Source organism: Rhinolophus sinicus, chromosome 13 (genome assembly GCF_057876585.1).
Source record: "Rhinolophus sinicus isolate RSI-liver-muscle chromosome 13, RSI-T2T, whole genome shotgun sequence".
Taxonomy (NCBI): Eukaryota; Metazoa; Chordata; class Mammalia; order Chiroptera; family Rhinolophidae; genus Rhinolophus; species Rhinolophus sinicus.
Window position 1 is genome coordinate 6,525,499 of NC_142513.1, and position 13,996 is coordinate 6,539,494.

Sequence of the window (13,996 nt, forward strand, 5' to 3'; positions counted from 1 at the left end):
CAGCATCTTTCCACATGCGGCCGAGAGCCTGGAAACTGCACTCCTGGCTCTGTCCCCACAGCCAGTTTGGTACCTGCTCCCAGGTAGGTTTGGACCAGTGGTTCCTTACAGTGGGTGATTTTGCCCGTCCCCACCGGGGGACACTTGGCAATGTCTAAAGACATTTCTGTTTGTCACAACTCAGGTGGTGCTAGTGGTCTAGTGGGTAGAGGTCAGGAATGCTGCTAAATATCCTGTAATGCACAGAACAGCCCCCACAACAAAGAAGGACCTGGCCCAAAATGTCAGCGTGTGGAGGGTGATAAACCCAGGTTTAGATCAGTAGCTCACAGCTGTGGCTGCACACACTACAGTCCTCTGGCAAACTGAAAACCTGCAGTGCGGGAGCTGCACCCCAGATCAGTTATATCAGAATCTGCCTGTAGGAGGGAGGGCAGGCTCCCATACTTTCAAAGCTCCCGAGCTGTAGCGTGTGCAGCCACGGGATGGACTCCTAGTTTAGGAATCCCTCTTTTAAAAGACTGTTCTGGAAGACTGAGCCTCAGGACCCCCAAATGCTTCTCCTTAGCTCTTCTGTGACCAGGTGGCAGGAAGTCTAAATATCCACCATCCTTGTTTCTGAGATCAATTCAGCTTAAGACTTGGAACCCAGTTAAACATGGAAATCCCTGTAAGAGGAAGAGAACACCTACAAACTAACAGTAATCACGTCAGAGAAGGAACTCCTGTGCAGAATGGGTTTGAGGAGGGTTTGAGGAAATGGGCTGAAAACTCACAGCAGGTGTCAGACCTGACTGCACATTGGAATTACCTGGGATGCTTTTAAAACTCCTAATGACTAACCCCCAGGAACAACAAAACACAACCTCTGGGGGTGGGCGCGGGCATCAGCAGTTTCTCCAACTCCCCAAATGACTCCAAGTCTGGGAGCCTCTGGCCTCCAGGGGTGAGGCAGCCACAAAACTGAGTGCAGCAGTTGGGTGGGGCCCACTGGAAGGAAGCTGCTGGCTCTAGCCGACATATACCCTCAGAATGTTCCAGAGTCATACTTTTCGTTAGGAGCTGGAAAACAGTGTTGATATTAGCAACTGATTCCAAAATACTTTTAAAAATTCTGTGAGCCAAATAAACCAGATTTGCATACCAAGTACTGGCCCAGGAAAGCCATTCATGACCTTGGGGTCAAATGGCCACATGATGTTTAGATTTTTGTGCCTTTTTGGTAGAGTTAAAGATAAATTCAAGAACACAGGCTTATTTTAAACAATGAAAACTGTTACAAGATCATAATGAAAGGAAAAGTCTTCCATATTCCCCCAGGAGGTTCCTACCTTTAGGAGGTTGCTATATAGTCTTTAGTTTTTAATATTTTTCTCCATGCTCATTAACATATATTATACTATTAATAGAGTTAGCAAAATAAGATAATATGCAAAGAAGATAGCATACAATTAATATGCAAATAATGTCAACTATTAGTGGTAGAATTTAGAATATTTTCTTATGAAAATGATGTTTTTAGAACATATATTCTTTTGCAACATTTTTCTTTCCATGTGAGTGTATGTGTATGTATGTATATATGCGCTTGTATATGTGTGCATAAGTATACATACACATATATAAATCTTTGTTTACTATCTGCAATAAATCACCAAAGAGAACAAAAATCAGGGCAGTGGCCTAAAATTGGAAAGAGGTGGTAACAGGGAAGCTGGAGGGGGTGGGTGTGGAGCAGAAAAAAAGCTACAATGAGCTTCCTGTGCCTGTCGCGTCTGCTGACGGAAGTCCTGGCTGCCGGTGCCTGTGTGTGCAGGACTCCCAGGTGTGGCAGGCAGCGTGCTAAACCCTCATTCCCCACTGATCAGACAAGTGCCCCAGTTAGCCTGGGCGTCCCGTCCCGCGGGTGGGGCGCCTGAGCTGAAGCATCAACAAGGAAGTGTCCTCGGTGATCTCGGGAATCCAGTCCCTGGAATGCGTTTTAGTTTCTCCGAGGCATGAGAGAGCCCGGGGCAGTCTCTAAACACACAGCTCAGTTTTGTGAGGGACCCTTGCGGCCTCGAGTTCTTCTGGTTTTGCGGAAAGTCTTGACTGCTATTGGCCCATGTTGTGTTGCAGGTGTCATCCGGGGGTGAATGTGCTCAAAACGGGATGATCGTATCGACCTACACAGTTCAACTGTACGAGGAAGGTCAGTGTCACGTTGGGAAGCAGCCTGCTCCTCGCTGGGGGGGAAGGGCCTGCAATGCTGCTTATGGCGAGACACCAGGGAGGGATGGAAGCCAGGAGCAAGCTCTGCAAACACCTGTGTTAGTTTCCCGGGGCTGCCCTCACCAAGTGTCACCAACTGGGTGGCTGAGATTTACTGTCTCCCAGTGCTGGGGACCAGAGGTCTGAAATCAATGTGACGGCAGAGTGGGTGCCTTCTGAGAATTCTGAAGGGGAATCAGTGCCCTGCCTCCATCCTGGCTTCCCATAGCCTCAGGCATTCCTTTGCTTGTAGATGGTGTTCCCTCCGTGTCTTCACAGCCTCTTCCTTCTATGCGTGTCTGTCTCTGTGTCCACATTGTCCCTTTTAATAACAACACAGTCATGCTGGATTGGGGTCCACCTTACTTGACCTCATTTCACATGGTCATCTGCAAAGACCCTATTTCCAAATGAGGTCCCAGGTACTGGGGATTATTAGGACTTCATCTTCTTGCGGGGGAGGGTATACAATTCAACTCTTAACAACACTCATCTCTTCTGAGTATGAATGACAGATGGAAGAGGCTGTGGATTTACAGCAGCTCAGATGAAAGCAATTGAGTGAAAACACTGCGAGTTTGCCATTTGAAGTCAGACAGACCTAGGTAAAAATCCCTGCTTTGCAACTTACTAGCTGTGTGACCTGGAGCAGGTCATTTGACTTTCTCAGCCTCAGTTTTCTCATCTCTAAAGTGGGGATAAGAATACCTACCTCAAAGAATTGCTGGGAGGATTAAAGGAGATCATTCATGAAGCATATTACATATTACCCAGCACTCAGGCATTCCTCAGAAACTGAGAAAGTATATAAAACAATAGAAATGTCCTGATATGCGGGCAGTTCTAAAACTAGACAAGATATTTATCTACTTGATTTTTATCCTGGGGTATAAGACTATAAATTCAATCATCAAAAGTGGCTGGGCCCTACTATGTGAAGAATATATACATAAAGTATAAATTATATAAGAAGAAGCAGTTCTTATGCTCAGCCCAGTCGTTGAGCATGAAAACTCTGGAATCTGGCTGTGGCTTTGCCACCTACCAGCTGTGTGACCTAGAGCCAGTTACTTAACCTCTCTGAATCTCAGCCTTCTTGTCTGTAAAGTGGGATGATAAAAGTACCTACAACATAGTATGAGATATAATAAAAGCCCACATTTCCATACCTGGCACATAGTAAGTGCTCTGTATGATTAGCTGTCATTATTATATGATGGTTGCTGTCATTTACATGTGAGTTTCTGGGCTGCAGTTTCATATCCTGAACAATGAGGAGAGGAATCATCTCAGAGGTTTTAGAATTTCCTAGTGTAAGAAAAAAACCACCTTTCTGTTTCCCTTCTCAACACTACCATTCACACCACTTCTGACACCAGAGGTGTGGGTTTTCCATACCAAGCCATTGGACGACACCAACTGGGTTTCTACAATCAGGGGCAGGGGTGGGTGAAGGGGGTTTATTTAAAGGGACACGAGGGAACTTTGGGGATTATGGAAAGGTTTTCTATCTTGATTATGGTGGTGGTTATACGCCTGTATCATTTGTCAAAACCCACTGAGTTATGCTATGAAAGTTGGAGAATTTTATTGTATGTTAATACTTCAACCAGATAGATCTGATTTTAAAATCCTAGCAAGGTACAATGAAGTCTTTAAGAAAATCAATATTGTCAAAAGCAACTCACTATCATTTCTATGAAAAAAATTTTCATCACTAACTATGTTACCACGTAACTATGTTACAACTAACTTGACACAACATATATACATGTTGTATCAAGCTGATTGTTGAGAAGTCTTCCCCTCTCCTTCCTGGTAAAATCCATTCCTTCCTTTCTTGTGTGCTACAATGTTTTGGCCAAGATGTCTGGTTTTCTTACAGTGAGATGAAAAGAAAGCATCTGAAATCTGATCATTCCGTGAAATTTTCAAATCCAACGTCTTCTCCAAGCCGTACGTACCTGCCACACGAATCCTTGTTTCAAGACCTTTGAAACAACAAACGCATTTGCACAACACAGAAAACCACAGTGGTTTAAAGTGTTATTTGACTCCCCAGTGTACCCGCACAAGGGTCGTTTTGGCAGAACTTTTGGAGGTCTTCATCAGTTTTTCCCAAGGGCCTATGGTAATCCTTTGATATCCAAATATAATTCTCTTTGGAAGATCTTAGTGTGTCGTCATCTCTTTTCCCTTCCCCTTTGACGAGCTGTTTTAAACTCTGCCAGATCCTGGTGCAGCAACAGCCATGTGCGTGATCCCCTCCGTTAGTTCACATGACTCCACGACCTCCTGCATCTTTTACAAGATTTGCAGTCCGTGTGCGTTGCATTTCCACTTTATTTATCTTTGTCCAGACTGAACAGGATATTGACACACCGAGTGTTTGAGTGGGGAATCATTTTCATTTGTGAATAAAATTCTGATGCCAGTTTCTGCTCTTTAACTTTTAAGAACTGGGAGGATTTGGATAATGAATTCTCAGAAGAAAAGAACCCCATCCCCGCCATCACCGTTATTACAAAGGTCACCACTCTGCCGCTGTTAGCTGTTAGGATCATGGTGGGGGTCACATAGGGCTTGCCAGCCCCTATCAAATCCCCCGACTTAATCCTATCATATGCCAAGCACTGCTGGAGACACTGGGGATGCAGCTGAAATCCAAACAGACCAAGTCTCTGTCCACTGGGGGCTTACGTTCGAGTGGGGAGCAAACAAGTAAACCATGAATTCATGAGATGTCTTCAGAGGCTGAGGAATGCTCTGCAGAACCCGAGAGAATGGGGTGAGTGGGAGGGATTCAGAGACCCTGAGAGGCCTGAATGATAATGAGGTAACCATGGGAAGATCTTAGAAAAAGCAGGACCAGGTGGAAAGCACAACTAGTACAAAGGGCTTCAGGTGGGAACTGGGGGTGGGGGGAGGGGGTGGCGTGTGGAGAGGTGAAAGGAAGAACGCAGCATGAGCTGTGGTCCACAGGAGAGTTTGGACTTGATTTTATTGTGTTGAGCTCTCTTTGGATAGTTTTATGCAGGTCAATGGCATGATTTAATTTTTAGGGTCTTTTTGAAAAATCACATACCAATGTGCTCTCAGATATGAGAAAACACGTACTTTTTTCCTTTTGTACATGTTTTTTTCTTTTTTTTCCTTGAAAATCTTCTGATTCTATTAACCGAATGGCGTCGGCTTCATTCCCTCTCTTCTGTTCTCGCGTCTTCTTCTACATGTTGTTAGGACTTTGAGCTTTGGAATCAGGCAAACACGGGTTCAAATCCTGACTCCACCACTTATGAGCTGGGTGACATTAGAAAAGTGACTTTACTTCAGAGCCTCAGTTTCCCCACCTGTGAAATGGGAGTGATGATAGTACCTAATCTGTAGGTTTGCCCTAATACCTAAATAAAATGCTTCTTGTTACATACAGCATTTACCATAATGCTTGGCACGCGGGAAGCATAACACGAACACTAGGTATTGTTTTTACAGTTGTACCAAGTGAAAATTTTAGCTTTGGCACATGACAAAAACAAAACAAAACAAAGAAAAAGATAATCCTCAGAAATTCTGAATATTGTAATACAAACTGTGTATGTTTTTTAAATATATAATTAGAACTCTGAGGAAGCAGCTTGTTTTGACTAAGAATACTGGGTGGTTGGAAAATAAGCATCCCTGAAACTTCTCTGGCCCAGATTCTTAGATTTCTGAGGATAAATTAATTCATGTCATGACTATTTAAAGAAGTCTTTCCAGCGTATTCAAGTTTGTAGGTTAAACCATTGGAATAACTCCTTTTCTTTCGATGGATATTTAGACATATATTAATAATAAAATGAATAATTATAGTAATAATATATTAATGTTACAAAACAACCAATGCTTACTGAAGACCCACCACACACCAGCTGCTGTGTTAAGCCCTTTATAGGAAATATGCCATTTAATCTTCACAAGCACCCTTTGAAGAAGGCACTGCTATTTTCTTGCCCATTTTATAATCAAATTGAGGCACAGAGATAAGAAGTAACTTGGTCAGGTCACATATTTAATACATGAGGAATTAGGAGTTCAACCCAGGCCCTTCTGATCTGCAATCTAGGTTCTTTAACACTTACACGATGATGCCATGGATAGGCTCTCAGTCACGTGTCTACAGACGAGTTTCTTAAAAACAAAAACCACACACACAATACAAAATATGTTTTCTGCACTAAAGACATCGAAATTTCCAACTCTCCTAACAATTTGGGTGCTGCATCTGCATTCTTTCTTGATTTCTTTTTATCTTCCTTAAACGCTTACATATTTTTTTTTTCATGGAAAGTAGAACTCTTTGGATGTCATCTGTTTGTCTGCTTTATGAGAAAATTTTTATTGAAACCAGATTCCAGATGGGCTTCTCCCAAGATTTTCATAGGAACTGAAAGCTTGGTTCTGGTCATCTGGAAGGAACTTTTTAGTCTTTCCAAAATAACTTGAGGAAATCGTGTCAACTATCTCCATCTTTGCAAGAGTATAAAATCAATAACGCCAATGGGTTTCTTTCCCACTCATTCACACAGACTGGATGTGTGTGTGTAAGTTTATGTTTTAGAACATACTTTGCTTCTTTGTAATGTTTAAGTTCTCAAATGACTGTAATCTCTTTTCCCCAAGTGAATGTTTTCCTTTACTTTTACCGAGAAGACAAAGCATCGGTGGGTGTTTTTTTATTTCTGTCCAGCTTAGAACTCACTTCCTCCCATTTCATTCTCTTTACCTTGCTTCCTCCAATCCTACATGCCTCGTAGACAGACTTGTAGAACCTGGGGACAACTTCCCAAGGAGAAGATCGATTGCTACTAATTGACAAGTGAAGTAGGTACTGACTAAGTCCCTGACATTCTCTCCAAGTCGCTGAGTATGTACTTAATTTAAACTGGCATAAGTGGAAAAGAAATTTTTTGTTGGCTCACGTAATGGTAATTCCACAGACTTCAGGCACAGCTTGATCCAAGTGTCCAAATGCTGTCATCGGGCTGGATCTCTGGGCTCTGCTGTTATCTGTGTTGGTTCCCAGGCATGCACTTTCAAATGTAATGGCCAGGGCCACCACCTCCGGATATTCCCCCTACTGGTTTGCCAATCCAAGCACAAGGAGTGCAACTCTGTCCTAATTAAGTTCAGCAAAAGTCACAGGATTTCTTTTGATTAGTCTTGCTTAGGTCATGTGCCCACCTGGGTGGTGAGCATTTTTTCAAGGGGAATAGAAGCTCCAGGTGAGGGACTCGGGTCTGCACTTAGTTTGGGGAGGGGCAGGATTTCACTTCTTAGATAGGGACGTCCCATCAAAATAAGTTCTTCTAGTTCTTACAAGGTATCGTAAACACTGTACCCATTCTCTGATATCAAGAGCTAGGTTTTGCTTCTGCCGTGATCTCTAAATGCTTTGAAGTCCAGTCTAGATACCAGATGTAACGAATGTATCCTTTATCAGAGCAGTGTATTGGCACTTTTCAAAAAGTCTGTCCACGGGAAGATTTTTAGCAGAGATGTTTCCTATGGCTGTAACACTCGGAATTACCACTACTTCTCTGGTTTTCAGCCAGAGAGTGAGGAAGAGAGGAAAAAGACTGAAAGAGATTGGTGAGGCTCTGGGCATTTTGAAAAGCTCTTCCTTGTTTTGAATCTTAGTGTCTCTCCCTTTTTGTCAACCGTTTACTCTCCTCCTGGCATGGACCATCCCCACAATTCATTTATATTCACTCTGACACTTCCACTGCTTACTTGGCACCCTGACATATCCATCTATCACTTCCCTATTCCCACCCTCTCCTTCCCTCTCTCCCTCCATCCCTGAGTATAATATTGACCATGATTATGAATTTCTGGACAGCAGAAAACAGTTAAGAAGAGCTACAAGATATAGCCAGTGTTTCTGCTGCATAATTTCCTTGTGGTTTGAGTGTCTGTGGAGACCCGGGTCCTTGCCACTGGTCTGTAGCATTTCTTCTCTGTTTCTCAGGACTCAATGGGGAGACTTGGGGAGGCATTCTGCACCAGAATCCAGCTCTCTCCCCCATTGTTTGTTTATTCCTGACTCTAGACCCTGGGAAATACTAGAGTTTGACAGAAACAATTGTTAATGGATGTGGGTGTGTGTGTGTGTGTGTGTGTATTTCCCACTCCATATTAATGGACAATATGAACAGACAAAAAGATTTTCCTTTTCCTCTCTTCCTGTGTCTTCCTGCAAACAGATATTATACATTTATACAAATATATGAAGCAGAATGTGATATTGGCAAAGGCATGGGAGAAACCTTCAAAATAATCACAGTATCGGTCAATTCTTAAGCACCTACTATGGAAAAGGCCGTGTGCCAGCCTGTGGCAAGTTTTCCCCTGTAAACATCACAGCAACACTGCGAGGGAGCTACTATTATTCCCATTTTACATATGAGGAAATTCAAAGATGCTTAGTGACTCGCCCAAGGTCACACAGCTTAGCAGTAGGGAGGAATCTTGATCTTGAACTGAGATTCCAACCTTAGTAGTATATCTTTCTTTTCCCCTGAATATTGCACTGCTTTATAAAGGGGACCTAGTAAAGAAGGCAGTTGAATTAGGTCAGTGCAGAGGTCAAAACGAAACAGGTGGATGCCGGAAGCAGAGTCGGCTTCACACACACCGGCTTTGGCAAGTAACCCTCCACTCCTGTTCCACGCAGGCCTGGGGCCTAATTTGCCTGCTTCTGTGGGCATCTGTCTTCCCTCCTTCAAAATGGAAGCTTTCTGAGTATTACTTTTGAAGATCTTTCAGTCTTCTCAACAGATTTCAGACCATCACCAGATCTTTTATGTACCAACCCCCTGGGCAGTTGTGGGAACCGTCCAACGTCTCTGGCTGTGGGTTTTCTCATTCAGGTGTCAGGACACTAGCTACCCATCATGACATTTCTTGAGCACTTACTAGATTCCAGGCACTGTTCTAGGTGCTCCAAGAATATTAACACAATATTTGCCTCATTTTACCAGACAATTGATGCACAGACTAGGTGAGTAACTTGGATTCAAACAGATATCCTAGCTCAGTGGTTCCCAAATGTGACTGACTGTTGCCCCCCAGGGGACATTTGTCAATGTCTGGAGACATTTTTGGTCATCACAACCCGGGAATGCTACTGGCATCTGATGGGTAGAGCCCAGGGACGCTGCTACACACCCTCCAGGGCACAAGATGACAAAGGAGGGTGCGGCCCAAATGTCCGTAGCCCCAAGGCGAGGAGCATTGTTCTAGATGGAGAACCCAAGCTCCTAACCACTCGAGTGACTCCCGGTTGAAGTCGTGACCATTTGCTTCTCACAGGTTTCTTGTGGCAATAAAAGAAGATTAGTATCGCGTCACTCACTGGGGCAGCGCCTGGCGTGTGCCGTCTAGTCATTGGCTCCCATCCTCATTAGCCCTCTGTTCCCCTCTCTGAGGAAGAGCAGGGTCAGAAGACGTGCAGATAAGGAACTTCTGCTTTGCAGGGTGACCGAGAACAACAGAGCACCAGTGAGCATGGCGGCCTTTGTGTATAAAACATGGGGAGTCCATTAGCCACCCTTGAGTTTCCTACTGGGGTTGAATAACGGCTGTTTTATGTTTGTGTTTACAGTCGATTTGGGAATAAGTGTCAAGGAAGATAATGTGGCCACTTCTTCCCCCAAGACAATGGAGATAAGCACTGTCGCGGAGGCCAACGGACAGAATCTTGGGAAAGAGGCCAAGCCCCAGGCACCAGCTGCTAAATCTCGTTTTTTCTTGACACTCTCTCGGGCCGTACCAGGGCGCGCTGGAGACCAAGCCACGGATTCATCCCCTGGATCACTGACGCTTGATGTCAGCTCCACTAACGCTGTAGGGAACAAAGAACCGAGTGAGAGCATGGCCCTTCCGGTAGCAGCTGCACGGGGCCACGACCCAGATAAAACCCCCGGCCAGACCCCGGCCCAACACCAGGGCTTCTCTGCCACTTGGGGACCAGCGCCTCTCCCACCTGAGTCAGGGGGAGCAGCCCCCTCCAAGCCTAAGGACTCCAGCTTTTTTGACAAACTCTTCAAACTGGACAAGGGACGGGAAAAGGCACCCGTTGACCACCAACAGGAAGTCAAAAAGGTGGAGTGTCAGGACCAGGCCGACGCAATTCCTGGATTATCCGGGCGAGCCGATGATGCACCTGCAGAGAGGGTGAGTGCTGGAAACGGACAATCCGTTTTGTTCCTCAGGCAAGCTCAGGGGGCACTGCTGGGGTAAGGCTTGCTCTGACACCCCCCAGCAGCCAGGGGCCCTGACAAGGTACCAGGCGCTCGACCCCTCTCGACTAAATAGCATATTGTACTGTCGTGTCTCCCCATGTTAGGATGGGCAGAAACATCTGTTTACAGAACAATAACAGCTGTGGCATTTGTTTTATGTAAAAGCCAAGAGGAGGCGAGTTACATACAGATGAATCCGTCCTTCCATTTATCAAAGGTGAAGCTAGACAGGTAGCCTCTGTGATCAATGGAGTCTGGAGGGAACGGCATTAGCAGAATAAAAACGGTTCCTGAAAGGCGAAAATGTACTGTCCGGTCTCAGTAGCTTGTTTCACAATCAGTGTGTTTATAGGCTTTCCTTGGGACACATTTCATTTCTGACTTTTAATAGCCTGGATTAATCTTTAACTATATTTTGCACTAAAGTGTGGGTTTGAATAAAGAGCTTTTACAGCTCTGAGCAGGCTCTTTTATGTACTAATTATTTTTCAACAACCTGGAGTGATACCTTTGTAAAAACTAGATTTTTTTTTTTTAAGGAGGTAGCCAGAATCAGTTGCTTTTTCGTTCCTGCACAGAGAAAGGCAAGTTCTTTTGATCCTAAAAAGAGCATTTTCTTTTGAGAAAGTTTGTATTCCCGGTCAAGAATAGAGCTCCTTGAATGAAGACGGAAATAAAGTTAATACATTGTATTTTAAGGCACTTGTTTCCTTAGTGAATGGACTTTTCAATAATAGTATTTTTCAAAATTTGGGGGTTAAAGTCAAGTGCCGCTCGTTGAGGTTAGAACCAGGAAAAAAATTAGACGGCTCAGTTTTTTATTATATGGTTGTATATCATGGCTGTCGATATATTTGTCTTAATAACAACTAACTGTATTGCCAAGTTGCTAATAATAACACCGGCTGTCATTTATTGAGCACTTACAACATAACAGGCTCTGTTCAAAATGACGCACATATGTTATTTTCCTTAAGGGAAATGAGTATCACATTCATCTCTGGTTTTAATGCATCCAGGGTAGTGTCAAGAATTATATTGTGAATATTAGACACCAGCAGAGAATTCTGGACAGTTAAAATGGGGAGGAGATAATGAGGCTTGTGTGTTTACACTCTTCCGATCAGCATTTTTGCTATTTCTGTAAATTTTGACTCCAAGAGCTGATTTTCAAATTTCGCTTCAAAAGTTTAAGAAAATTCCCCTTGAAATGTTCACTTCCCCAAATGAACCAGGTTCAGGGACCAATTGAATTGCTTTCTGTGTAATTCAAAGTAAGTCTTCCAATATATCCAGACATCAAATCTTTACTGAGGGTGACACTGCACAGGTAAGGCAAAGCCACAGCGGTAGGCAGGACAGAGCCTCCCTGTCCTCAGGGAGTTTGTGGTCCAGCAGAGAAGAGGTACAAAAAACCCCACAATTATTATGCAAGGTGCCAAGTGTTCTGCTGGGGGAGGCCAGGTGTTGGAGAGGACATGCAGACACAGGAGAATTAGCCTACCTGGCCCAGGGAACCGTCCATCGATGTATAAACCTGGAGCAGAAAGTTACTTGTCTTTGAGCTATAAACTGGTCATCAATATTCATGAGGATTTGAGAAACTGTGGACTACCTTACGCTTAGTGGAAAAACTCTGGTTGAGTTCCCATTTTTGTTCATGGGCTCTTAAGGCCATTCTGAGATTGTGCTTTATTCAATAGTCACACGTGTTGGTTACATGGGCATCCAAAGCCAACCCATTGCCTGAGGTAGGAAAAGACTGAGGTATTTGTGGGAAGAAAATGAAGGACTGCACGTGACCCCTCTTTGGACCAGTGTCTAGTGGCTCATCCGAATCCCCATCTTAATTAAGAAAACCAGTTCAGCATCTGATTACCAACTTGCATGTATGTATTTAACCAGAAAACCCCAACAACTCAATCCATTTCTATTTTAAGAAAAATGCAGAAAAAGTTTAGAGTTGTACTTTATCAACTCAGCTTTTTTATTTGAAGACTCTTAAGGAGAACACCTCACTCTGAGCAGAATGAGTTTCAAAATAAGGTTGGAGTCAGATGATGGGGGCTTATGTTGGGAACACGGCAGGTATCTAATATGGTTAAACCAGTGGGAGAAGTTTTAAAGTTGTAGTCACTGCTCAGAAGACCCCAAAATTATAACTTGTCTTCTTTTCTGAGTTAGCTCCCTTAGATTCACTAACGAAATTTGCATCTGACTTTGTTCCATTACCAATTTCCATTCTTTGTTGGTCCTAACATTGGAATTTGAAATACTGAGAGCCCACTCTGCACGATATGCATATAAAACACAGACAAGTTATGAAACAGCCAATCCTTTCTCCTTCAGTCTATGAACTTGTGGATATTCAAATACATAGGTCTACAAAGATTTTTCACAACAAAAAACAGCTTTCTGCCGGTTAAGGTTTCTTATCTGATTTCTGGCTGCACAGTTCTGTATTTTGGGCAAAAGAAAAAAAAAGCAATTGTTCTGTAAGTGTAATAAGAGAATCCAGCCCTCGGAAACTAACACGAATAAAAGTTCCCAATCAATGGCCTACTTGGTGGAAGGACCACATTATGAATAAATGGCCATCAATGTATCGATTCAGAATTCTTTGGGTAAATTATGCCTTGGGCTCAGTTGTGTCAGCTGTCCCTCCCCTCCCACCCACATAAGCCTTCCCCGCACCCCCCAATTTCACTGCATGCTCCTAAATGGATTGGAATTCCAACCACAAACCCACAGAGCTGTGAATTGGGAGAAAGATGCCACCATTTCATTCTGGGGGGAAACACACAAATCTTCTGTGTTTTCAGAACGACAATCTTATTTTTGTGCCTTAGAAAACTACATTCAGAGCATAGCATAATTAAAACAAGGCCAGAATTCATGAACAAATGAAGCATTTACTACATAGGCCAAAGAAAAGATAAATTATATGCCTGAAAGGTTTCACTGAGCTGTGTGATTCACACAAACCAGCATGTTGGCGAGGATAAGATTTTTTTTTTTTTTTAATTTTTCTCTCCTCGCAACAACTGAACCAGAGCTATATGATATGCATGGAGGATTCACCAGGGGGAAAAATTGGTCACATCATGAAAATTTGACCTTTACTGCTTGAAAAAAAAAAAAAAAAAAAAAAAAACCCACTAAATTTCTGTTGTCAACCAGTAGTACTTCCAGAAATGTCTTTGTGTTGGGGGTAGGAGGAGGTACTTTCAGTGTTGCCAAGCATGGATTCATGAGATTTAAACAGGAATATTCCTTTTCTCTGAAAAGTTTAATTAAATTCTGCAATTGCTAGTTAAACACCATCCTTGTACAAGGCGTTTGAAAGCTAAGCCACGGTCCTAGTCCTCCAAAGATCACATCATTTAGTCAGAGACATCATTTTTTAAAGGAAGATTGTGCTAAATGCATTGATCTGCAAGCTCCTTCAGACTGCAGATATT

At 43.3% G+C, this 13,996-nt stretch overlaps 1 protein-coding gene across 15 annotated transcripts in view; it reads left to right on the top strand.

The window, feature by feature from the left end:
- Window positions 1-13,996, top strand: part of BCAS1 (brain enriched myelin associated protein 1) — a 78,531-nt gene that overhangs the window by 9,839 nt on the left and 54,696 nt on the right. For all 15 annotated transcript variants that reach the window (XM_088789070.1, XM_074318257.2, XM_074318256.2 and 12 more), the window contains exons 3-4: window positions 2,119-2,191; window positions 9,896-10,467. In XM_088789070.1, coding sequence (XP_088645196.1) covers window positions 2,119-2,191; window positions 9,896-10,467 — 645 coding nt within the window. The remainder of the gene's footprint in view (window positions 1-2,118; window positions 2,192-9,895; window positions 10,468-13,996) is intronic.